The sequence below is a fragment of the Mobula hypostoma genome, chromosome 1, assembly GCF_963921235.1.
Source record: "Mobula hypostoma chromosome 1, sMobHyp1.1, whole genome shotgun sequence".
Lineage (NCBI taxonomy): Eukaryota > Metazoa > Chordata > Chondrichthyes > Myliobatiformes > Myliobatidae > Mobula > Mobula hypostoma.
Window position 1 is genome coordinate 198894224 of NC_086097.1, and position 27505 is coordinate 198921728.

The 27505-nt window shown below is 43.0% G+C and overlaps 1 protein-coding gene and 1 pseudogene across 1 annotated transcript in view; both read right to left on the reverse strand.

Annotated features, from left to right (window-relative positions):
• rnf139 (ring finger protein 139) overlaps positions 1-5072 on the reverse strand; it is a 31385-nt gene extending 26313 nt beyond the window's left edge. Inside the window, exon 1 of the mRNA XM_063062899.1 lies at positions 4621-5072. Within this exon, the coding sequence (XP_062918969.1) occupies positions 4621-4783 (163 nt within the window). The 5' untranslated portion in view covers positions 4784-5072. The remainder of the gene's footprint in view (positions 1-4620) is intronic.
• LOC134348641 (RNA-binding protein 25-like) lies at positions 4786-23560 on the reverse strand (annotated as a pseudogene).
• Positions 23561-27505: the final 3945 nt, after the last annotated feature.

Here is a 27505-nt window from a genome sequence, read left to right on the forward strand (position 1 = left end):
CGGATTTGTACTACTTTAATTTCCCTGACTCGCCTTGAATGTTCTGTCTTCATTTTGGTTTGGTCTGCTGAAAATCCAACATATTGGTGGACTTTACAGAGAAAGGGGATATTTGTAGTTTTCTTATGAACTAATTGAAAACAGGTGATCCTCTGATTTTCTACATCAACAAATTGGGTGAGTTGGTATGGTAATATATTGCTAATGAGAAAAGTTTGTGTAGCAATTACAAAGGAGATGAATACTTATCCAGTCTCACAACTTTTACTGAATTGTTGACAGGTTTTGGAATTTTTCTTTTGATTTGACATGATGCACAATGCTTTGTAGATTACCTCAAAAATGCTACTTCAATACATTTTATATTTAGAAAATGAGAAAGTAAAATGTGTAAATAGTTGTCAGGGCTGAATACTTTTTCAAGGCACTGTATGTAGTCCTCTTGCACAAGTTCCAAAGGCAACTACAGCAAAATTGTCAGAACGTCTCATTTACCCTGGCTTCCTTCAACCTGCTTGGAATGGCATCTCCACTTCCTCACTTTGAGTTTTCCCATTTCTGGAAACTTATCACAGAACTTGCTCCATTTCGTTCCCTTTTGCTTTATTCCATTAGAAAACCAAATACAAGCTGCTCATGTTGTAGATTTATAAGAATTGCAGATGCAGCAAATATTAAACAACTAAAAAGCTAAAAAGTTCAGTATGTCAGGCAACATCTGTGGAAAGAGAAACTAATGTTTCAAATATCCCAGAGCAGCAGAAGCTGAGGAGAGACCTAATAGAAGTTTAAAGATTACGGGAGGCATGGATAAAGTTGACAGCTGGTATTTCTCCTGCAGGGTTGAAATGTCTAGTACAAGACAGCATGCATTTAATATGAAAGGGGGCAAGTTCAAAGGAGACATGTGGGAAAAATATACACAGAGTGAAAGATGTTTGGAATCCTTTCCAAGGATAGTGGTACAGGCAAATATATTAGAGGCACTTAAGAGGCTTTTAGATAGGCACATGAATACGCAGAGATTGGACGGGATATGGACATTGCGTGGGCTGAAGGGATTAGTTTAGTTATGCACAATATTATGGATCAAAGGTCCTTTTCCTGTGCTGTACATTTCTATAGAACTAGCCTCTTCAGCTGAAATGAGAAAGAGGGTAACAAGTTAACTTAGGTAGGAGTGAAGGTGAGGCCGGTTCAAAGGTCCAATCTAATGTCAGAGAAATGTATACAATATACATTCTGAAACGCTTTTTCTTTGGTGATTGACTGAATGAAGAAAACTTCTCTTACAGGGGGTAAATTACATGGCAGTTCAGCAGTACATCACATGGAGAAAGCACCTCATGTTATATGTTATGGTCCACTGTGTCACGACCAATAGGCCAAATGATATAATCTCTGCAGCCCCATGAAAAACTCCTTTAGCCTCTCTAACTCTGTCTTCTCTACATCTTACAGCTTCATCAAATCTTGTATTCCTCTTTTATGATCTATCACACTTTTACATCCCTTCACAAAGGCAGCCACTTTTTTATACCCAACTTAATTCCCTTTGTACTACATTAGTCTGTTCATATGTTCCCATTATTTAAGTTTCATTATTGACTTTTGTGCATGTGATCATTCTGCTAATTGATCATGGCTATTTGCACTATTGCCAGTTAATTGAGCCGTCGGTTAATCCAGACAGCCAATTAATCAATTTGGGACAACTTTCAAAGAACAAAAACTAATCCAGAAAATAGCCACGATTCCCTTCATTTATTTGGCACATTATGTTGCTAAATAGTTTCACTCTAATGTCAGGTGCATGTACTAGTGAAGCCATTAGACACCGAACCATGCTTGGAGCAAACAGTTTTTAAGGAGCAACATGTGTTGCTTGGATTTCCCAGCATCTGCAGATTTTCTCATTTGAGTTTTTAAAATAGTGTCAGTTGTGTGCACATGCTCAAAAAGCAGAGATTATTGTCACTGATAGTTGGGGAGAAATAAGCAGTAAAACAATTCAGAACTGCCTTGCTCATTATGATATTCAGGCTTAGAGATGGGTAGGAGTGAATATGAAATGATTTTATTACTTCAACAAAGCGAGGAACTACAAATAATTTGAAGTTATTGACAATCACCTTGAATGCTACAAATGAAAATGAAGACTTGGAGGATTGCATTGGATGAGTCAATTATCTACACCAGATGTCTACACTGATTTTGTTCATTTACAATCAAATGAATGCAGCAGTATACAGGTACGCTGGATGAATTCGTCCATCAATAACAATTAGGAACTTCTGCCTTTTTAGAGTACTGATAATGTAGTAATTTGCTCCATATTTCATTTAAATACATAATTTGATACTCAGTTAATAATGGTAGTTTATTTTTTTTTAAAAATACCTTTTTCATTATTTGCATGAAACTGGATAATTAGGGCAGCTGATTAATTGGGCCAAAAGTCCCGATATGTCCCAATTAACCTGAATCACTGTATACAGCATTAACAGAATCACACCTGTAGTGTTGTACACAACATTAGTCTTACCCAAAGCGTACACAAAGGGTGTGCAGTGAAAATTCTGGTTCTTGGAATGGCTGTTCTGTCACAAGAGGAAATTGAGATTAGGCCTCTATTCTCTAAATGTAGAGCAAGCAATCTCACTAAATATTTATAATTCTTGAAGTCCATCAAGTAGGATGCAATAATTCCTCTGGCTGAGCAATCCAAAATTCAGTCTCCAAAAAAAAAAGGCAGCTGAGGACTGAAGTAGTGTTTCTCAACTGACAGATGTTGAATCTTTGGAACTGTCACTCCCGAAGTGTTGCATTTAAAATAATTGTAAGATAGATATATTTCTGGAAATTAGAGATTATTATGAAATAGAGTCAAAGCTGAAAATCACCTTTGAGATTGACGTCATGATTTTGTCAAATGGCAGAGCAGACTTAAAGGACCAAATATCCTGCTACCTCCCATAAACACAAGAGATTCTGCACATGCTAGCAAACCTCAAGCAACACACGTAAAACACTGGAGGAACTCAGCAAGCAAGGCAGCATTATGGAATAAACTGTTGACATTTTGGGCCAGGACCAGAAAGGGGTAGAAGTCAGAACAGGGTTGTGGGGGGAGGACAAGCTGACAGATGACAGGTGAGACCAAGGGAGGGAGGGAGGAGGATGGATTGGGGGTGGGCAATGAAATGCTGGGAGGGAGATATTTGGAAGCGGTAAATAGCTTAAGTAGTAATTTAGGACAGTGAACTATGAAGAATGGGAGGAAGGGAAGCAGTGGGAGGAGATGGGCAGCTGAGTAAGAGTGAGCAGTTAACCAGAAAGAGGAAAAGAAAGTGGGGGGGGGGGGAGAACAGACAAATAACCAGAAGTTAAAGGAACTGATGTTCATGTCATCAGGTTGGAGACTGCCCAGCCAGATGCTGTTCCTCCAACCTGAGTTCGGGTTCATCAAGGCAACAGAAAAGGCAATGGAGAGACATGGTTAATGGGAAGTCAAATTGAAATGGATAGCAACCAGGAAATGCTGCATTTGTAGCAGATGGAGCAAAGGTGCTTAAAGCAGTCCCCCAATCTGCATTCAGTCTTATTGAAGTAGAGGAGGCCACACCAGGAGCACTGGATACTGCGACAGAATCATAGCCAATGTGTCACCTCATTGGTATGGAGGGTTTGAGGCCTGAATGATGGTGAAAGAGGAGATGTAGTGGCAGGTGTAGCACTTAGCACATTTGCAGGTACAAGTGCCAGGAGGGAGATCAGTGAGGAGGCCATGGAGATTCACCGGTGAATGTGTTCAAGCCATTTATTGTATCCAGTGCACCCAGAGGGGCTTTCCTTACATTGGTGAAACCTGGCACAATTTGGGGGACCTATTTGTCAAGCACCATTGCTCCACCCATGGCAAAAGGCAGGATTTCCTCGTGCCCACTCACTTCAATTGGACTTCCCATTCCAATGTACCAGTCCATAGCCTCATCTACTGCCACAAAGAGACCACACTCAGGTTGGAGGAACCAAGGGGGAGGGGGAGAAATAATCAGAAGTTGGAGAAATCAATGTTCATGCCATCAGGTTGGAAACTACCCACAGAGTATGATTCAGATTCACTTCCCTCTAAAGCCCCTCCTCCTTCCGTTTCTTTCATGGACTACTATCCTCTCCTAACAAATTCCTTCTTCAGTCCTATACCTCTTTCACCCATCTCCTCCCAGCTTCTTAATTCGTCCTCCTCCCTTCCCCCTCACCTGGAGTCACACATCCCCAGCCAGTTGTACCCCTCTCCTCCGCCAGCTTTTTATTCTGGCTTCTACCTCACTCCTTTCCAGTCCTGATGAAGGATTTCGGCCGAAAACGTCCACTGTTCATTCCCCTACATGGATGCTGCCCGAATTGCTGAGTTCCTCCCGCATCTCCACGTTTCTCAGACCAACTTCTGTTACTTTTTAAACTGAGGACATCCCCCGCGCCCCCCCCCCCGTTTCTCCAGAGAGATGAACTTTTAGTGAGTGGACAGAGCAGAGAGACGGCAAGCAAATGAACTCCAGGCCTTTACCGCTCCACTGCGGCGCCTCGGAGCGCCCAGCCTGCCCCGCTGTCACTCACCCAACAACCGCTGCGATACCTGCCGAGCCACCACGGGCAACGGCTCCTCTCCGTCATAGTAGGAGTTCAAGATGGCGTCGATGACGAAGATGCAGGGGACCCTGAGGGCCACGTCCAGGACCCCACGCAGGTGACTCCCCACTGACACCCACTGCGAGGACATCGTCAACGATCCCCCTGTCCCTCACTGAAAACCGTCGGTGGAGCCGCCGCGCAACCTGCCACTCCAGATATCCGCAAAGCTGGCGGAGATGTGGCCGCCGGCGAGTCAGCTATCAGCGCTGTCTTGCTGCCCTGCCGCCGCTCCTCTCCGCGTCCCCTCCATACTCGAGGGCCGTGACCGCTGCTACAGCCCCTTTCCTCACTCCTTGAGCACGTCACACAAAACAATACGTCATAATCAGGTCCACCGAGAACCCGAGGCGTAACGGAGGAAGGAGACGCAGGTTACGTTCGGCGGGCAGGAGACGTCTGTTACGTCATAGAAACACGCATGTCAAGATTTTGACTTGCTGGGGCGGTTAGTAGCCGGGCTGCAGGGTGCGCGGAAGGGAATTGAGAAATATCAAGCTGAAGTGTGAGCTCTGCTTCTCCTACCTCCTACCTGAATCTCGGCTGTGGTATTTACTTTCGTTTCCCGAAGATTTGCCCTTCTCGTCTCCGTTTTTCAAAGAAACTGCTTCATCGGGGCCACCTTTGTGGATTGACGGGTCGCAAATATATACTCTTTACATGACCTTTGGATGGATGACAAGATAAATAAGGCAGGAATGTGTTGCCCAAAATATTGCAAGATTGAAAGGAAATATATAAGTAATGGGAAATTGGATAAGTGACAACTGATAACCTTCACAAACAAAAGGATATCAAGCCTAGTGTCAGAACAGAGCACTTGCTCTGAGAATGAACCTCAAAGTAAATTTATTGTCAAAACAAATACTGTATATATACACCCTGAGGTTCATTTTTTGTGGGCATTCACAATAACCACAAAGAAACAACATAGAACCAATGAAAAAAAACACAAGCAAACAACTAATGTGTAATGTACAAACTGTAAATACAAAAAACAATAATAAATAAATAAGCAGTAAATATCAAGAACAGGAGATGATGAGCCCTTGAAAGTGAGCCCATTGGTTGTGGGAACAGTTCAGTGTTGGGGGTAGTGAAGTTATTCCCTCTGGTTCAAGAGCCTGTTGATTGAGGGGCAATAACTGTTCCTGAAACTGGTTGTGTGGGTCCTAAGGTTTCTGTACTTCCTTCCTCATGACAGCAGTGTGAAGACAGCATGGCCTGGATGGTATAGATCCTTGAAGATGGATGCTGCTTTTCTTGTAAATGTGCTCAATAGTGGGGAGGGCTGTTGCCACTACTTTTTGTAGGTTTTTCCTTTTGAGGGCATTTGTGCTTTCACACTAGACCATGATGAAATCTCCACCTCACAACTATAGAAATATGTCAAAGTTATAAATGACATGCTGAATCTTCACAAACTTCAGAAAAAGTAGAAGCCCTGCCGTGCTTTCTTTGTAATGACACGTGTTGGTCCCAGGACAAATCCTCTGAAATGATAACTGATGAATTTCAAGTTGCTGACCCGCTCCACTTCATATCCCTTAATGAAGACTGCTTCATAGACCTCTGGTTTCCTCCTCTTTTAGTCAATAATCAGGGCTTTGCCTTTGCTGACACTGAATGAGAGCTAGGAACAGAGATGAGATTTTGTGGGCGTGATAGAGACCCCAGGATGTTGCCTCCCAGGTGCCAGAGTCAGGAATGTCTTGGTCCATGGTATTCTAAAGGGGCAGGATGAGCAGCCAGAAGTCTCAGTACATACTGACACCAATGACATAGGTAGAAAAGGTGAGGAGGTCCTGAAGAGAGATTTTAGGAAGCTAGGACCTGAAAAACAGGACCTTTAGGGCAGTAATCTTTGGATTGCTACCTGTGCCACGTGCCAGTGAGGGTAAGAATAGGATGATTTGGCAGGTTAATGTGTGCTGAGGAACTGATGGAGGGGTCAGGGGTTCAGATTTCTGGATCTGTTCTGGGTTCTTCTTGTACAATCTATACAAAAGGGACAAGTTACACCTGAACCTGAGGGGGATCAATATCCTTGTGGGCAGGTTTGCTGGAGTGGTTCAGAAGGGTTCAAACAAATTTGGCAGGGAGGTGGGAACCAGAGTGATAATGCTGAGGATGAGTTGGTTTACAAACAGAGGCAGTGTGTAGTGAGACTGCTAGTAAGGAGAGGCTGGAGACAGGACAAAATTGCGGTCAGCAGAATGAATTGCAATATAAGAAGGGGACAGAATTGAAAATAGCAAATACAGGACTGAAGGTGTTATATTTAGATGCGCACCATATACGGAATAAGGTTGATGAACTTGTAGCTCAGTCACAGATTGGCATGTATGATGTAGGCATCACTGAATCATGGCTGAAAGAAGATTATAGACATTCAAAGATACACATTGTAACAAAATAGGGAGAGGGGGTGGCATGGCTCTGTTGGTAAAAATGAAAACAAGTCATTAGAAAGAGGTGACAGAAGGTCAGAAGCCGTTGAATCATTGTGTGTACAACTAAGGAATGCAAGATAAAAAGACCTTGATGGGACTTATATGCAAACCCCCCCTCCAACAATAAAACTGCCAAAAAGACAACAACCTTGTTGTAGTTAGGAGTCTTATGTGCTTCAATGACCTGGAGAGCTATGTTGGCTGGAGTCAGGACTTCATGCTTTGTCTCTTGATAGGTCACTCATGCTAAACAGGTCAAAGAGTAGAGGCCAGACTAAGAGTGGCCCACCGATCCTCCAGGTTTGTGGGGTCAGCACAATGCTACCAACACTGGCTGGTCAATCAAAGCTGTTGCAGGGAGCACTGAATAATCCTTCTACATCTGTGTGTGACGGTATTGCCGGGTCTCTACCCAGGACTTGTGTGACTGACAGTAAACCAAATGCAAACTAACACGATGAAGGAAGATGTGAAAGCCAGCAGAGATGGAGGACCATCGTTGCTGTCCTAAATGTCAATGGCGTAACAGGCTAGAAAAAAAAGTAGTAGTAAGGAAGCAGTCTACAAATTCCAATGGGAGATAGAAAATGCATGCCAAAATGGCGATGTTATAGTCATGGGGGATTTCACTACGCAGGTAGATTGGGAAAATCAAGTTGGTGCTGAGTCCCAAAAAGGGGAATTTCTAGAATGCCTATGAGATGGCATTTTAGCGCAGCTTGTGGTTGACCCTCTGGGAGATTAGATATTCTGGACTGGATTTTGTGCAATGAACCAAAATTGATTAGAGAGCTTAAGGTAAAGGAACCCTTAGGGACAGTAATTATAATATGATAGAATTCACTCTGGAGTTTGAGAAGGAGAAGTTAAAGTCAGATGTATCAGTATTTCAGTGGAGTAAATGGAATCACAGGGGCATGAGAGAGGAGCTGGCCAAAATTGATTGGAAAAGTACACAAAAGTACGGAGCAGCAATGGTTGAAATTTCTGGAAGCAATTCAGAAGGTGCATGATGTATACATACAAGATAACACAACCATGGTAAACAGGAGAAGTCAAAGGCAATATAAAGCCAAAGACAGGGCATAGAGCAAACATTAGTGGGAAGTTAGAGGATTGGGAAGCTTTTACAAACCAACTGAAGGCAACTAAAAAAGTCATTAAGATGGAAAATATGGAATACGAAGGTAAGCAAACCAATAATATTAAAGAGGATATATACAGTTTCTTCAGATACATAAAGTGTAAAAGAGAGGTGAGAGTGGATACCTGATCACTGGAAATTGATGCTGGAGAGGTAGTAATGGGGGACAATGAAATGGCGGATGAACTGAATAGGTATTTTGCATCAGTCTTCGCTGTGGAAGACACGAGCTGTATGCTGGAAGTTCAAGAGTGCAGGGGGCAGATGTGTGAAGTTATAAACACAAAATAATCTGCAGATGCTGTTGTCAAAGGAACACTCACAATGCGCTGGAGGAACTCAGCAGGTCAGTCAGCATCAGTTGAAAAAATTAGTCGACGTTTCGGGCCGAAACCCTTCATCAGGACTGAAGGAAGAACTTTGGGGAGAGTTTGAAGAATGCTCCCCCTCCCTTCCTCTATCCCTATTTCACATCACCTCCCTCATAGTTCCGCCTCCTTCTACTACTGCGCATTGTTCTCCTGCCAATCACCTCCCTGCTTCCCCTCCCCCACCCCTTGGTTTTTCAAATTACTGTTTTTTTCCACTACCAGCATTCTTCAAACCCTCCCCAAAGTTCTTCCTTCAGTCCTGACGAAGGGTTTTGGCCTGAAACGTCAACTAATCTTTTCAACTGATGCTGACTGACCTGCTGAGTTCCTCCAGCGCATTGTGAGGTGTGTGAAGTTGCCATTACTAGGGAGAAAGTTTTGGGGAAATTGAAAGGTCTGAAGGTACATAAATCACCGAGACTAGATGGGTACACCCCAGAGTTTTGACAGAGGTGGTTGGAGAGATAGTGAAGGCATCAGGAATGATCTTTAATGAATTACTAGATTCTGGAATAGATTCGGAAGACTGGTAAATTGCAAATGTCACTCCACTCTTCAAGAAGGGAGAGAGGCAGAAGAAAGGAAATTATAGGGCAGTTAGTCTGCCTTTGAGATTGGGAAGATGTTGGAGTTGATTGGTAAGGATGTGATTTTGGGGCACTTGGAGGAAGACTCTAGCCTGGATAAACAAGGACAGTCCTTGTGCAGGATTCCGTAAAGGTTAATTTGCAGGTTGAGTTGGTGGTGAGGAAGGCAAAAGCAATGTTAGCATTCATTTCAAGAGGATTATAGTATAAAGGCAGGGGTGTAATATTCAGACTTTATAAAGCACTGGTTATGCCTCACTTGGAGTATTATGAGTAGCTTGGTCCCCTTATCTAAGAAAGGATGTGTTGACATTGGAAAGAGTTTAAAGGATGTTCATGAAAATGATTCTGGGAATGAATGGCTTGTCATGTGAAGAGCATTTGATGGCTCCGGGCCTGTACTCACTGGAATTCAGAAGAATGAGGGGTGACCTCATTGAAACATATCGAACGCTGAAAGGCCTTGATAGAGTGGATGTGGAGAAGATGTTTCCTACGGTGGGGCATCTAAGACCAGAGGACACAGACTCAGAATAGAAGGGCATCGTTTAAGAGTGAAGATAAGGAGGAATTTCTTTAGCCAGAGAGTGGTGAGTCTATGGACATCATTGCCACAGGTGGCTGTGAAGGCCAAGTCAATAAGGCAGGGGTTGATAGATTCTTGATTAGTCAGGGCATGAAGGGATACAGGGAGAAGGCCGGAGATTGGGGCTGAGAGGGAAATTCGATCAGCCATGATGAAATAGCGGAGCAGGTTCAATGGGCCAAATGGGCTAATTCTGCTCCTATATCTTATGGTCTTATGGCTGTTGCTGTGGTACCATTCTGTCATAGTTTCAAACTCCCTCCTATATACTGATTTTTGACTACCTTTGATTTAACAAATGACGGTGGTGTCATCAGCAAACTTAAATGTGGCACTGGAGCTGAGATTAGCCTCACAATCATAAGTATAAAGTGAATAGATCAGGGGGCTAAGCACACAGCCTTGTGGTATACCTATGTTGATGATGATTGTGGATGCCAATCCGAACTGACTGGCATCTGCATTGGAGGAACTCAATAATACAGTTGCACAAGGAGATATTGAGGCCTAAGTCTTGGAGCTTATTGATTAGTTTTGAGGGGATAATAGTATAGAGTACCAAAGTGTAGTCAATGAAGAGCATTCTTATGTATGCACCTTCACTGTCCAGATGTAACAAGTTCGAGTGAAGAGCCAATGAAATGGAATCTGCTGACAACCTGTTGTGATGGTAGACAAATTGGAGTGGATCCAAGTCACTTTTCAGGTAGGAGTTGATATCTTTCATCACCAACGTCTCAAAGCAGTTTATCACAGTGGATGTAAGTGTTGCTGGATGATGGTCATTGAGGCAGATTGCCACTTTCTCCTTGGGCGCTGGTGTAAGTGAAGCTTAAGGGTGTCATAGACTGCTGAAACAAGACGTTAAAGTTATTAGCCAGTTGATTACCACAGGTCTTCAGTACTTGGCCAGGTGCCCCATTCCAAATATGTACCATACTCTGCAAGGAAAAGTTTCCCCTCATTGTCCTTCTAAATCTTCTTCCTGTCATCCCAAATCTATGCCCTTACTGTAGTTTTAAGACTCCCCTACCCTGACTGTTAACATTCAGTTATGTATGCCCTTCATAATGTAAAACTATTCGCTAAGATTGCCCCTCAATCTCCTGCATTCCAAAGGATGAACACTTAGCCTGGTCAATCGCTCCCTATAATTCAGGCCCTCTAATCATGGACTTCTTTTGTAAATCTTTTCTGTACTTTGTCCAGTTAAACCATGCTGTTTCTATACCAGGATAACCAAAACTGTACACTGTACTCTAAGTGTGGCCTCACCAATGATTTATGCATCTGCAACATTATGTCCCAACTCCTGTAGTCAGTGCTTGACTGATGGAGGCCAGTGTGCTGAATGCTTTTTCACCAGCCTTTCTACCTGTGCTGCTACTTTCAATGACCGATGCACTCCTCGTGCTCCAAGATCCTTCAGTTCCATTTCACTCCTTAGGGCCCTACTATTCCTAACTTATACTAATGCTGGTTTAACTTTCCAGTGGTTGCTTACTCTTTTTCAGATTGGAGAAAAGCAATGATTACCCAAGGATTGTTAGTAGGACTGCTGCTCTTGGTGATGTATATTAACAACCTGGGCTTGGATAGACATGTTTGCAAAATCTGTGATGATGGCTGGGACTATCATAATTAGAGTGGGATAGTAGTAGGCTTCTGAATATCCAGATTACTGAAATGGACATATGCACTGCAGATAGAATCCACCATAAAGAAATGTGAATATATCTCGTAATGAAGAAAGGCATTGTGAGCTGAATAATTATGATGTTAGTCCAAAATACCAGACCTGGGGATGGATTTATACAAACATTGAAACATGCGGCAATGAATTCAGAAAGCTACTAAAATGTACATTGGTTCCTTGAATTTACTGGACAACATATTTTTTCGAAAGTATTGCTTTAAATTTTTTTGTTTATGATAGACCCCTTGAAGCTAAGTACAAATATGATTTCAGACTACTTGTATCATGTAGGGTTTTGGAGAAACAAGAAATGAACTTTTATTGAATATAATGCATTTAATTGCATAACAGTGCTGATGCTTTGCAATAGTTCAACAAAGCTAATTTTTTGATGATTTTCACTTGTACTCAAAGGTTTCAAAGGTACAATTTAATGTCTGAGAAATGTATACAATATACATCTTGAAATGCTTTTTCTTCACAACCATCCACTAAAACAGATGAGTGCCCCAATGAATGAACACAGTCAAATGTTCGAACCCTAAAGACCCCTCCCCCAGCTCCCTACTCCCACGCGTAAACGGCAGCAAGCAACAATCTCCTCTCCCCCCACCAGCAAATAAAGCATCGGCACCCACCACTGAACACTCAGGCGTGAGCAAAGCAACAGTAAAGCCATAAACTCGGTGTTTTTGAGTCTTTTTGCTTAAGTGCTCAACCATAATCAGCGAGCTTTGGTGGATTCCAGAATCAGCCAGCCCTGACACCGTTTCTCCGTGACTGCAATGTCCCAGTGAAACCTTTCACCATGCTCTTCACTGACAGTGCCATGATTTGCAGCAAAAAAAGTCTTAATGAGATTGCATAACATGAATTTTTAGTGACATGTTGCAGTTCATAGTTTTGTATGCTTGAAGCATGTTGTCAGCCAGCTGCACATAGTTTAGTGCTTTGTAGTTGCTGAGAAAATTTTCAACAATATCCTTGAATGTCTTCCATGTAATTTTCTCCGGTCCCACTAGAAGTTCTTCAAGTTCTTCATGAATAATCTGTTTGAATTCTGGACCAAGAAAAATGCCTTCCTTAATCTTGACATCAGTTATTCTGAGAAATATCTGTCTCAGATATCAAAATTCTTCATGGAAATTTATACCCTTTCCGAAACCTGTCCTGCCATGCAGTATCCCTGCTTAAGTAAGCCCAACCATGCCTGGACAAGATAGAAAACTCTTCAGCTTACATTGTGGGCAACATTTTAATTGACTTGAGTTATGAATTGAAATAACAAATATAGGCAATTTTAAAAAATGGTGTGTGATAGGGACATTTCATGGTGATTTTCATGATCAGCATCCCAAAATCCATAAGATACACCCAGAAGTATTCAGAAAGCAATACGTTTGTTGTCCAGTGTTATTGGAGAAATACTCAAGGAAGAGATCATACTAAATCTTTATAAAAAAAATTCTTGTCAGGTCTTGGGAATTTATCTACCCTAATTTGCCTCAAGACTGCAAACCACTCCTCCTCTGTAATCGGTATAGGGTCTAACTCCTCACATAGAAAAATTTACAGCACAATACAGGCTTTTCGGCCCACAAAGCTGTGCCGAACATGTCCTTACCTTAGAAATTACCTAGGGTTACCCATAGCCCTCTATTTTTCTAAGCTCCATGTACCTATCCAGGAGTATCCTATTGTATCCACCTCCACCACCGTTGCTGGCAGCCCATTTCACTCTCTGTGTAAAAAACTTACTCCTGATATCTCCTCTGTACCTACTTCCAAGCACCTTAAATCTATGCCTGGGAAAAAGCCTCTGACTATCCACACGATCAATGCCTCTCATCATCTTATACACCTCTATCAGGACACCTCTCACCCTCCGTCACTCCAAGGAGAAAAGGCCAAGTTCACTCAACCTATTCTGATAAGGCATGCTCCCCAATCCAGGCAACATCCTTGTAAACCTCCTCTGCACCCTTTCTATGGTTTCCACATCCTTCCTGTAGTGAGGCGACCAGAACTGAGCACAGTACTCCAAGTGGGGTCTGACCAGGATCCTATATAGCTGCAACATTACCTTTCGGCTCCTAAACACAATCCTATGATTGATGAAGGCCAATGCACCATATGCCTTCTTAACCACAGAGTCAACCTGCACAGCAGCTTTGAGTGTTCTATGGACTTGGACCCCAAGATCCCTCTGATGCTCCTCACTGCCAAGAGTCTTACCATTAATTCTATATTCTGCCATCATATTTGACCAATCAAAATGAACAACTTCACACTTAAGCAACACACATAAAAGTTGCTGGTGAATGCAGCAGGCCAGGCAGCACCTCTTCCTAGAGATGCTGCCTGGCCTGCTGCGTTCACCAGCAACTTTTATGTGTGTTGCTTGAATTTCCAGCATCTGCAGAATTCCTGTTGTTTGCGTTTAATTTCACACTTATCTGGGTTGAAGTCCATCTGCCACTTCTCAGCCCAGTTCTGCATCCTATTGATGTCCTGCTGTAACCTCTGACAGTCCTCCAGACGATCCACAGCTCCCCCAACCTTTGTGTCATCAGCAAACTTACTAACCCACCCTTCTACTTCTTCATCCAGTTCATTTATAAAAATCACAAAGAGGAGGGGTCCCAGAACAGATCCCTGCAGAACACCACTGGTCACCGACTTCCATGCAGAATACGAACCATTATGGAAGGGATTGAAAGTTATGGAAGGGTTATGGAAGTTATGCATTGTAAGGGAATGGATATATGAGTGTTTGGATAGGCGTGGAATGATTAGGGATAGTCAGCATGCTCGGTAGGTTGTGTCTAGCTAATCTTATAGAGTTTATTGTGGATGGTACCTGGAAGGTTGATGAAGACAAAGCACTGTATGTTGTCTACATGGACTTTAGCAAGGCATTTGGCAAGGTCCCGCATATGAGGTTAGTCAAAATGGTTCAGTCACTTGGTATTCAAGATGAGTTAGTAAATTGGATTAGAAATTGACCTTGTTGGAGAAGCCAGAGAGGGGTAGTAGATGATTGCCTCTCTAACTGGAGACCTGGAGTGCCACAAGGATTGGTGCTAGGTCCATTGTTGTTTGTCATCTGTATCAATGATCTGGATGATAATGTGGTTAACTGGATCAGCAAATTTGCAGATGACATCAAGATTGGGGGGGTAGTGAGCAGCAAGGAAAACTATCAGAGCTTGCAGTGGGATGTGGACCAGTTGGACAAATGGGCTGAAAATTGGCAGACAACTGCGAGGTGTTGCATTTCAGTGGGACCAACCAGGGTAGGTCTCACACAGTGAATGGTAAGGCACTGAGGAGTGCAGTAGAACAAAGGGGTCTGGAAATTAGAAACATAGAAACATAGAAAAACCTACAGCACAATACAGACCCTTCAGCCCACAAAGTTGTGCCGAACATGTCCCTACCTTAGAAATTACTAGGGTTATCCATAGCCCTCCATTTTTCTAAGCTCCATGTACCTATCCAAAAGTCTCTTAAAAGATCTATCATATCCACCTCTACTACCATTGCCAGCAGCCCATTTCACGCATTCACCACTCTCTGCGTAAAAAACCTAACCCTGACATCTCCTCTGTACCTACTCCCAAGCACCTTAAACCTGTGCCCTCTTGTGGCAGCCATTTCAGCCCTGGGTAAAAGCCTCTGACTATCCACATGATCAATGCCTCTCATCATCTTATACACCTCTATCAGGTCATCTCTTATCCTCCGTTGCTCCAAGGAGAAAAGGCCGAGTTCACTCAACCTGTTTTCATAAGGCATGCTCCCCAATCCAGGCAACAGCCTTGTAAATCTCCTCTGCACCCTTCCTATGGTTTCCACATCCTTCCTGTAGTGAGGTGACCAGAACTGAGCACAGTACTCCAAGTGGGGTCTGACCAGGGTCCAATATAGCTGCAACATTACATCTCGGCTCCTAAATTCAATTCCACAATTGATGAAGGCCAATACACTGTATACCTTCTTAACCACAGAGTCAACCTGCACAGCTGCTTTGAGCGTCCTATGGACTCGAACCCCAAGATTCCTCTGATCCTCCTCACTGCCAAGAGTCTTACCATTAATACTATATTCTGCCATCATATTTGACCTACCAAATTGAACCACTTCACACTTATCTGGGGTGAACTCCATCTGCCACTTCTCAGCCCAGTTTTGCATCCTATCAATGTCCCGCTGCAACCTTTGACAGCCCTCTACACCAGCGATTCCCAACCACCGGGCCGCGGACCGGTACTGGGCCGCAAAGCATGAGCTACCGGGCCGCGAGGAAATTATATGATTTGGCGTTATGAGTCAGCTGCATCTTTCCTCATTCCCTGTCACACACTGTTGAGCTTGAACACACACGAGGTCTTTACCCGCGCGTCATCCATGTCAGTGCGGGAAGGAGATCAACTCCTCAAGCTTGCAAATGATGGCGGACTGAAAAGTATGTTTCACGTAACATCTCTGCCGGCATTCTGGATCAAAGTCAAGGCTCAATATCCTGAGATAGCCATGAAAGCACTGAAAATGTTGCTTCCGTTTCCAGCATATCTCTGAGAAGCGGAGTTTTCTGCAATGAATGCAACGAAAACTAAATTGCGGAATAGACTGGACACAAGGAACCCCCTTCGAGTATCGCTGTCTCCCATCACCCCTCGATGGCACCGTCTTGTTGCAGGGAAACAAGCCCAGGGCTCCCAATGATTCAGGGATACTGATGTGTTGCAATGATTTTATATGTTCATACGGGGAAAATATATGCTGTGTGTTTAATATCCAAATGTTACTTAAAATGTTATGATGCTATTGACTTATATAACCATATAATAGTTACAGCACGGAAACAGGCCATCTCTGCCCTTCTAGTCTGTGCCAAACGCTACTCTCACCTTGTCCCACCGACCTGCACTCAGCCCATAACCCTCCATTCCTTTCCTATCCATACACCTATCCAATTTTTCTTTAAATGATAATATCGAACCTGCCTCTACCACTTCTACTGGAAGTTCGTTCAACACTTACTTCAAGCTCCCCTGTCCTCCCCTGATAATTGACTTATCACTATATTCATGCGAGGAAAATATGCGCTGTGTGTTTAATATTAAATTCGTTAGATAAACCCTTTTAGAAACAAAATTGAGTGTATTAGCCATTTATCACCTATATTCCGGTCGTGATTAACACCCCCCGCCGGTATAGAATCGCCAAAAAGGATTTGTAGAAAAAAAAATCGGCACATACACGCATGCGCAAGTGACACATGCACACTGGTGCCCGCGCAAGGCTACATGGTCATTTTAGTCTTTCTTGGGGTAAACTCAACATATTTGACTGCTACTCTTGTCCGTTGGTAACCCTACCACCCCACCCTCCACCCCCCCCCACCCCGTGTTGGCCGGTCTGCAAGAATATTGTCAATAACAAACCGATCCGCGTTGCAATAAAGATTGGGGACCCCTGCTCTACACTATCCACAACACCTCCAACCTTTGTGTCATCAGAAAACTTACTAACCCATCCCTCCATTCCTCACCCAGTTCATTTATAAAAATCACGAAGAGAAGGGGTCCCAGAACAGATCCCTGGGGCACACCACTGGTCACCGACCTCCATGCAGAATATGACCCGTCTACAACCACACTTTGCCTTCTGTGGGCAAGCCAGTTCTGGATCCACAAAGCAATGTCCCCTTGGATCCCATGCCTTCTTACTTTCTCAATAAGCCTTGCATGGGGTACCTTATCAAATGCCTTGCTGAAATCCATATACACTACATCTACTGCTCTTCCTTCATCAATGTGTTTAGTCACATCATCAAAAAATTCAATCAAGATCGTAAGGCATGGCTGCCCTTGACAAAGCCATGCTGGCTATTCCTAATCATGTTTACCTCTCCAAATGTTCATAAATCCTGCCTCTTAGGATCTTCTCCATCAATTTACCAACCACTGAAGTAAGACTCACTGGTCTATAATTTCCTGGGCTATCTCTACTCCCTTTCTTGAATAAGGGAACAACATCCGCAACCCTCCAATCCTCTGGAACCTCTCCTGAACCCATTGATGATGCAAAGATCATCGTCAGAGGATCAGCAATCTCCTCCCTTGATTCCCATAGTAGCCTGGGGAATATCTCATCTGGTCCCGGCGACTTATCCAATTTGATGCTTTCCAAAAGCTCCAGCACATCCTCTTTCTTAATATCTACATGCTCAAGCTTTTCAGTCTGCTGCAAGTCATCACTACAATCACCAAGATCCTTGTCCATGGTGAATACTGAAGTAAATTATTCATTAAGTATCTCTGCTATTTCCTCCGGTTCCATACACACTTTCCCACTGTCACACTTGATAGGTCCTATTCTTTCACGTCTTATCCTCTTTCACTTCACATACTTGCAGAATGCCTTGGGTTTTCTTTAATCCTGCCTCCCAAGACCTTCTCATGGCCCCTTCTGGCTCTCCTAATTTCCTTCTAAAGCTCCTTCCTGCTAGTCTTATAATCTTCTAGATCGCGAACATCACCTAGCTCTCTGAACCTTTCGTCAGCTTGACTAGATTTACTACAGTCTTTGTACACCATGGTTCCTGTACCCTACCATAATTTCCCTGTCTCATTGGAACTCCACACAAATATCCCCTGAACTCATGGGGAACAGGGTCTTGCCCTTCACACTGGGGTCATCCGTTTCCGAGAAGTGTCGACTCAGAACAGATCTGGTGAACCAGGCATCCATGAGGTGCTGTGGACCATCATCTTTAGCAGGATCCATGGTTCAATATAAACTGAATGGCATGCTGGGAGCAGTAGTGCTTTATCTATTCTCTTAAAGCTGCAACACAGGAATTCATAATACTAAACAGTAGAAGGAAATATGCACTGGCGGGGCCCAAGAGCTGTGTGCAAAAGCAAAGCTGAAGCAATTGTCACTGGTTCAGCCCAAAGTGTCAAGCAGGTGATTGACCTCTTTCTTCCTGAGATCCCCGCTGTGGTGGAAGCCAGTCTTTACCAAATTGATTCACTCCACATGGTATCAAGAAACTGCTGAGAGCGCTGAATTCAGCAGAGGCTATGGGACCAGACAACATCGCAGCTGTAGTACTGAAGGCCTTGCTTCACAACTGATACTGTTGCAGCTAAACTGCCATATTCCAACACAGGCAGACACCTGGCAGTGTTCAAAATTGTTCATCTTATCCTGTTCACAAAAAGAAAGACAAATCCAATTTGGATACTTACAAACTCACTCATGAGCACATGACCAATTAAATGCTTTTTCTAACTTGTCTGTTCCTACCTCTCTCCAATGCTATTATAAAGGAGATAGAATTCCTGTCCCTGAGCCATCCAAGTCTCTGTAATGGCCACCACATCATAGCTCCAAGTACTCATCCATGCTCTAAGCTCATCTGCTTTGTTCATAATACTCCCTGCATTAAAATAGACACATCTCAAACCGTCGGTCTGAGCGCGTCCCTTCTTTATCACCTGTCTATCCTCCCTCACACACTGTCTCCAAGCTTTCTCTATTTGGGAGCCAACCTCCTCTTCCCTGGTCTCTTCAGTTTGGTTCCCAACCCCCAACAATTAGACAATAGACAATAGACAATAGGTGCAGGAGTAGGCCATTTGGCCCTTCAAGCCAGCACCGCCATTCACTGTGATCATGGCTGATCATCCACAATCAGTATCCAGTTCCTGCCTTATCCCCATTACCTTTGATTCTGCTATCTTTAAGAGCCTTATCCATCTCTTTTTTGAAAGCATCCAGAGACTTGGCCTCCACAGCCTTCTGGGGCAGAGCATTCCATATATCCACCACTCTCTGGGTGAACAAGTCTTTCCTCAACTCCGTTCTAAATGGCCTACCCCTAATTCTTAAACTGTGGCCTCTGGTTCTGGACTCACCCATCAGCGGGAACATACTCCCTGCCTGCAGCGTGCCCAATCCCTTAATAATCTTATATGTTTCAATAAGATCCCCTCTCAGCCTTCTAAATTCCAGAGTATACAAGCCCAGTTGCTCCAATCTTTTGACATATGACAGTCCGGCCATCCCGGGAATTAACCTTGTGAACCTACGCTGCACTTCCTCAATAGCAAGAATGTCCTTCCTCAAATTTGGAGACCAAAACTGCACACAGTACTCCAGGTGTGGTCTCACCAGGGCCCTGTACAGCTGCAGAAGGACCTCTTTACTCAATTCCCCTTGTTATGAAGGCCAGCATACCATTAGCTTTCTTCACTGCCTGCTGTACTTGCATGCTTGCTTTCATTGACTGATGTACAAGAACACCTAGATCTCGTTGTGCTTCCCCTTTTCCTAAATTGACTCCATTTAGATAATAATCTGCCTTCCCGTTCTTACCACCAAAGTGGATAACCTCACCTTTATCCAGATTAAACTGCATCTGCCATGCATCTGCCCACTCACCCAGCCTGTCCAAGTCACCCTGCATTCTCATAACATCCTCCTCACATTACACACTGCCACCCAGCTTTGTGTCACCGGCAAATTTGCTAATGTTAGTTTTAATTCCCTCATCTAAATCATTAATATATATTGTAAACAGCTGCGGTCCCAGCACTGAACCCTGCGGTACCCCACTGGCCACCACCTGCCATTCCGAATGGGACTCGTTAATCGCTACTCTTTGTTTTCTGTCAGCCAGCCAATTTTCAATCCTTGTCAGTACTCTGCCCCCAATACCATGTGCCCTAATTTTGCCCACTAATCTCCTATGTGGGACTTTATCAAAGGCTTTCTGAAAGTCCAGGTACACTACATCCACTGGCTCTCCCTTGTCCATTTTCATAGTTCTAGTTTAAACTCTCACCAGTAGCCTTAGTAAACCTCCCCGCCAGGATATTGGTCCCCCTGGGATTCAAGTGCAACCCTTCCTTTTTGTATAGGTCACACCTGCCCCAAAAGATCCAGAAACCTGAATCCCTTCCACCTGCTCCAATCCCTCAGCCACGCATTTATCCTCCACCTCATTCTATTCCTATACTCACTGTCACATGGTATAGGCAGTAATCCTGAGTAATCTTTGCGGTCCTGCTTCTCAATCTCCTTCCTAATTCCCTGTAGTCTTTTTTCAGGAGCTCTTCCCTTTTCCTACTTATGTCGTTGGTACCAATATGTATCGCGACCTCTGGCTGTTCTCCCTCCCACTGCAGGATATCATGGACGCGATCTGAAACATCCTGGACCCTGGCACCCGGGAAGCAAATTACTGTCCGTGTTTCTTTCCTGCGTCCACAGAATCGCCTGTCTGACCCCCTAATTATAGAGTCCCCTATCACTACTGCCTTCCTCTTCCTTTCCCTACCCTTCTGAGCCATAGAGCCGGACTGTTGCTTCCCCCAAGTAGGCTGTACCCCCCAACAGTACTCAAACAGGAGTACTTATTGTTCAGGGGGACAGTCACAGAGGTGTTCTCTAGTACCTGACTCTTCCCTTTCCCTCTCCTGACTGTTACCCACTTGTCTGTCTCCTGTGGCCCCGGTGTGACCACCTGCCTATAACTCCTTTCTATCACCTCCTCACTTTCCCTGACCAGATGAAGGTCATCGAGCTGCAACTCCAGTTCCCTGACGCGGTCTCTTAGAAGCTACAGCCCGACACACAGGGTGCAGATATGGCCATCCGGGAAGCTGGGAGACTCCAGGGCCTCCCACATCTGACACCAATTCATTGAAAGTGGTGGCACAGGGAGATAGATTTGTAAAGGAGGCTCTTAGCACTATGGCCTTCATAAATCAAAGTTATGTTGAAGTTGTATAAGGCATTGGTGAAGTCTAATTTGGAGAATTATGAGCAATTTATGTCATGTACCTACAGGAAAGATGTTAATAAGGTTGAAAGAGTACAGAGAAATTTTACAGGACTGGAGGACCAGGGTTTTCAGGAAAGATTGAATAGGGTAGGACTTTATTCTTTAGAACATAGAAAATTGAGGGGAGATTTGATAGAAGTATACAAAATTATGAGGAGTACAGAAAGGGTAAATGCAAGCAGTCTTTTTCCAGTGATGTCAGGTGGGACTAGAACTAGAGGTCATGGGTTAAGGGTGAAAGGTGAAAAGTATTATGTTTTGTCATTTCAAAACATTAAATTAATTTATGGAAGATGCAGGAAGTTCGAAATGTGGGTCTAGCTTTGTCTTATACTTTTTAGTGATGCTCACATGTATTACGTGCTAGCGTGATGACATATGCAATATTAAATACACAATACTTCTCCTTGCTTTGTTATAAACTCCAATTCAATAAGAGAATGCATCTCAACTATATACACAGCAGATTATATAATCTAACTACTATACACAGACATTCACAGCATAGAAAAATTTTAAATTGTCCCATTCAGGCCTAAATAGTTAATTGCTGTGGAGGATTTCTTACTCTTCTTACAGCTTTCCTAACAAGAGGAATCACTCTGCTTGGCAGGTGAGACTTGTGGCTGTGAAAACAATCTCAGTTTCAGGGGCCTCCTCTGTGGTGGATGTAGGAGTTGATTCTGAGACTGCAGGAAGTGGTTCTGACAAGACTGGACACCTTACTTCTCCATTTCTTCCCTCTTCCTCCTTCTTCTAGTTTATGCACCTCGGTCTTGGGAGGCTGCATTTAATTTACTGGAAAATTCTCTTATTAATTCTTCTATTGCTCCCCTCATGATCTGATCCCTCTTGGTTTCCTCATCAATAACATCATCTGATAAATCTGCAGAAATGAGAAAATCTGCAGGTGCTGGAAATTCAAGCAACACACACAAAATGCTGGTGGAATGCAGCAGACCAGGCAGCATCTATAGGAAGAAGTACAGTCGACGTTTCGGGTCGAGACCCTTCGTCAGGACTAACAGAAAAAAGAGAGAGTAAGAGATTTGAAAGTAGGAGGGGGAGGGGGAGACCCGAAATGATAGGAGAAGACAGGAGGGGGAAGGATGAAGCCAGGAGCTGGAAAGTTGATTGGCAAAAGGGATACAAGGCTGGAGAAGAGGGAGTATCATGGGACGGAAGGCCTTGGAAAAAAGGGGGAGGGGAGCACCAGAGGAAGATGGAGAACAGGCAAAGAGTTATTGTGAGAGGGAAAAAGAGAGAGAGAGAGAGAAAAAAATAAATAAATAAATAAATAAATAAATAAATAAATTAGTGATGGGGCCCCTCCTCCCCTTCTTACCCCATCCCTAATTTATTTATTTATTTATTTATTTATATTTTTTCTCTCTCTCTCTTTTTCCCTCTCACAATAACTCTTTGCCTGTTCTCCATCTTTCTCTGGTGCTCCCCTCCCCCTTTTTTCCAAGGCCTTCCGTCCCATGATACTCCCTCTTCTCTAGCCTTGTATCCCTTTTGCCAATCAACTTTCCAGCTCCTGGCTTCATCCTTCCCCCTCCTGTCTTCTCCTATCATTTCAGGTCTCCCACTCCCCCTCCTACTTTCAAATCTCTTACTCTCTCTTTTTTCTGTTAGTCCTGACGAAGGGTCTCGACCCGAAACATCGACTGTACTTCTTGCTGTAGATGCTGCCTGGCCTGCTGTGTTCCACCAGCATTTTGTGTGTGTTATCTGATGAATCCTCTGTTTTTGTATCCCCATTGGCTCCTTTCTTTTTGGCCTCCTATTCATCCAGTTGGGCTTTGGTCTTTGCATCCACTTTTACGAGCAGTTTTTTGTCTCCCACTTGAAGTTCAGGCAATAAATTTAATAGATGCAGAGTAGATTCTAGTTCTTCATACCCACAAATGCTGAATGCATGAAACTTTCCTGAAGCTTCTTGAACTCTCTTCCAGCATAAAACATAGCTAAATTTTGCAAGTAACTGCCTGATTAAGCTTTCTCAGATACATTGCCTACAAAAACTGTAGTAGTCAGACCACTGCTTTTGTCACTTTCATAGTTTCTCTGAGCAATATGGTCCTTCCTTGGTCCAATATGCTTCCCAGCCAGAGGCACAGAGATTGACACCCACACCTGTTTGTCCTCTGTTGGACAACAGTTCATGGTGTTTGGCATAGATTCAATTGTGGCATCATCCAGTACTTTTTTAGTTTGTTTTCAGTTGACTTTATTACAGTGGATGTGGCATGTGAATTGAGGATGGATCTCCAATCAAGCTGTGGTTGTCTTAGCCAATCATGCACCCACAATGCTGGTCCTTCTGTTTTTACCACATACAAGCTCAATTTAGCTTGTTAGTTGTTATATTTCACTACTGTGAATGTCATTCCCATGGGAGTTATCTTTTCTCCAGTTTAAGTTCTCAGTTGGAAATCTGCAGGCTTCAATTTAATATCTTTGAAATCTGAAATCTTTGCAAGGACCTGGTCCCATTGCAATTTGCCAATCACCACAATAAGTCAATGGCAGACGCCATCTCCATGGCTCTCTACACGGCTTTAGACCACCTAGACAACACAAACACCTATGTTAGGATGCTGTTCATTGACCTTAGCTCAGCATTTAATACCATCGTTCCCACAATCCTGATTAAGAAGTTGCAGAACCTGGGCCTCTGTACCTCCCTCTGCAATTGGATCCTCGACTTTCTAACCGGAAGACCACAGTCTGTATGGATTGGTATTAACATATCCTCCTCGCTGACAATCAACACTGGTGCACCTCAGGGGTGTGTGCTTAGCCCACCGCTCTACTCTCTGTATACACATGACTATGTGGATAGGCGTAGCTCAAATACCACCTACAAATTTGCGGACAATACAACCATTGTTGGTAGAATCTCAGGTGGTGACGAGAGCGCGTAGAGGAGTGAGGTATGCCAGCTAGTTGAAAGGTGCCGCATCAACAACCTGGCACTCAACAGCAGTAAGATGAAAGAGTTGATTGTGGACTTCAGGAAGGATAAGACGAAGGAACATATACCAATCCTCATAGAAGGATCAGAGAGTGAGCAGCTTCAAGTTCTTGGTCGTCAAGATCTCTGAGGATCTAACCTGGTCCCAACATGTCGATGTAGTCATAAAGAAGGCAAGACAGCAGCTATACTTTATAAGGAATTTAAAGAGATTTGGCATGTCAACAAATACACTCAAAAACTTCTATAGTTGTACCGTGGAGAGCATTCTGACAGGCTGCATCAGCGTCTGGTATGGAGGGGCCATTGCACAAGACTGAAAGAAGCTGCAGGAGGTTGTAAATCTAGTCAGCTCCATCTTGGGCACTAGCCTACAAAGTACCCAGGACATCTTCAGGGAGTGGTGTCTTAGAAAGGCAGTGTCCATTATTAAGGGCCTCCAGCACCCAGGGCATGCCCTTTTCTCACTGTTACCATCAGGTAGGAGATACAGAAGCCTGAAGGCACACACTCAGTGATTCAGGAACAGCTTCTTCCCCTCTGCCATCCGATTCTTAAATGGACATTGAAGCTTTGGACACTACCTCACATTTTTAATATACAGTATTTCTGTTTTTTGCACATTAAAAAAAACCTATTATGTACATAATTTATTTATTTATTCATGTTTTATTTATTTATTAGTATTATTATTACTCTGTCTGCTAGATTATGTATTGCATTGAATTGCTGCTGCTAAGTTAACAAATTTAATGTCACATGCCGGTGATAATAAACCTGATTCTGATTCTGTTTTAACTCATTTCGTGGAATTACTGAAACAGCCAAACCAGTATCCAATTCCATTTTAATTACTTCTGGTGTATTTGCCGTTCACTTCTGGTGTAAGCCATATTGTCTGTCTCCTTTTCCAAATTGTAAATCTCAAGGGTACCCTATCCTGTTTCAGTCTCATCATTATCAGATTTTTCATCAGTCTCATCATTATCAGATTTTTCATCAATAACATGTGGATTGGTACTCTTTTTAAAACTGTAACTTGGCCTTCTAACTTTTTCTCTTCCCAGAGCAGTCCTTTATTTTTGTCAGCCCAACATGCTCTTTGAATTTGTCCTACTTGGTTGCATTTTCTGCAAGTTTCGCTTTTAAATCTGCATTTGTTTGCTGTATGTGAACCCCTGCCACAATGGTAACACAGTTTGTATGTTTATCCAGGCTGGTTTCTGTTTAGATGCTGCAATTTCATCCACGCTCACTTTCATTTCTGACTGCAACTCAATTGTGTCTCCGTTTGCAGTTTCCATTGAAAAAAGAATTTCAATTGCTCATTTGAATGTTCACTGTGCTTCAGCTAGGAGCTGTTTTTGAATGCTTTCTTGTGAGACTCCACCAACAATCTCTTAGTACATTATTAAGCCCACTACCAGACTGACAATGCTCAGACAAACGCTTCAATCCAGCCACGTACACTGAAATGGACTCCCCTTCATTTTGATTCCACTTATGAAACCTAAAGCATTCTGTAATCAACAATGGCTCTGGTTCGAAGTGTTCCTGCATCATGGACAATTTCAGCAAAGATAATATCTAATGCTTTAGTTGGAGCAGTTAAACTTCAAAGCAAACTGTATGCCTTTAAACCTAATGCGCGTAGCAAAATTGACATTAGGTTCTTGTTGCAATTGCTTCAAAATACTGTTCCAGTAGTTCAGTATACATGAGCCAATTACCTGTTGTGTTATCAAACTCGTCAATCGTTCCAATGATCCATCCAATTCTGCTTTTTTAATGATTATTATCACCCAGTCCTCACTCTTTATGAACACTGAAATTGTCCATTAGTGGCCTTTTAAAAAAAACTCGATTGTGTATCCCTTCCGAAGAATATGTGCTGGCTGCTTTTGTTTCAAACTCGATTGTCTCTCCATGTGCTGGGCTGTTTTATATTCGACCATTCCTTGTATGTTTTTTTTTAGTTTGAATCCCTCGCTGCACTTCAACAGGTTGATAGCCATCTGGGGTTCATTTTAAAAATACTTCGTCACCAGTGTTATGTTATGTAACTTCAAAACATTAAACTAATTCAAGGAAGATACGGGTAGCCTGAAATGCAAGTGTAGCTTCATCTTTTACTTTAAGCGACTTTCACACATTGCACTTGGTAGCGTGATGATGTATGCAATTAATGTAATTTTACATATAACCCATAATTAATTATTTAAATCAACAGGAATGCTTAATCAACCAATATTTATGAAAGATTACTCAAATATTATTGAAATATTAAATACACAACAAAATGTTTAAGGGGAACATGAGGGGAAACTTTATCATTCAAAGGGTCTTGAGAGTGAGGAATGAGCTGGTAGTGCAAGTGGTGCATACGAACTCGATTTCAAAGTTTAAGAGAAATTTAGACAGGTACATGGATGGTGGGGGAGGGGTGGTATGGAGGACTATTATCCAGGTTCAGGTCCATGGGACTGGACAGTTTAAATAGTTTGGCATGGACTAGATGGGCCAAAGGGCCTGTTTCTGTGCAGTGCTTTTCTATAACTGTATAAGGCTGTTCTCAGATTACACACATCTGATTTATGGACAACTATATATATGAATGACCTCCCATAATATTTCTAAATTCAGAAGTATGATAAACATACTTGAAGGAATTGGTGAAAAACGTTACCAAGATGAATCCACCTATGTTTCCTTATTGCCTGAAATAAATTTACAACAAAATTTACTATCTTAATATGCTGATATGCTGTATACTAAAATAAATGTTCTTAAATCCTTGAGCAGATCATTTCAAAGATACATCAATGAAGGGAAAAACTAGGATAATCTGAAATGAAGTAAACATTTAATGTGTCGATTGACAACATTGCATCACAGTCTTTAGTAATCCTTTCTTGTTCAACTTATTTGGCAGAAGACCCTTTTAAATTGGGTGAAACATGTCGAATGCAAATGTTGCTGGTGAACGCAGCAGGCCAGGCAGCATCTCTAGGAAGAGGTGCAGTCGACGTTTCAGGCCGAGACCCTTCGTCAGGACTAACTGAAGGAAGAGTGAGTAAGGGATTTGAAAGTTGGAGGGGGAGGGGGAGGGGGAAATCCAAAATGCTAGGAGAAGA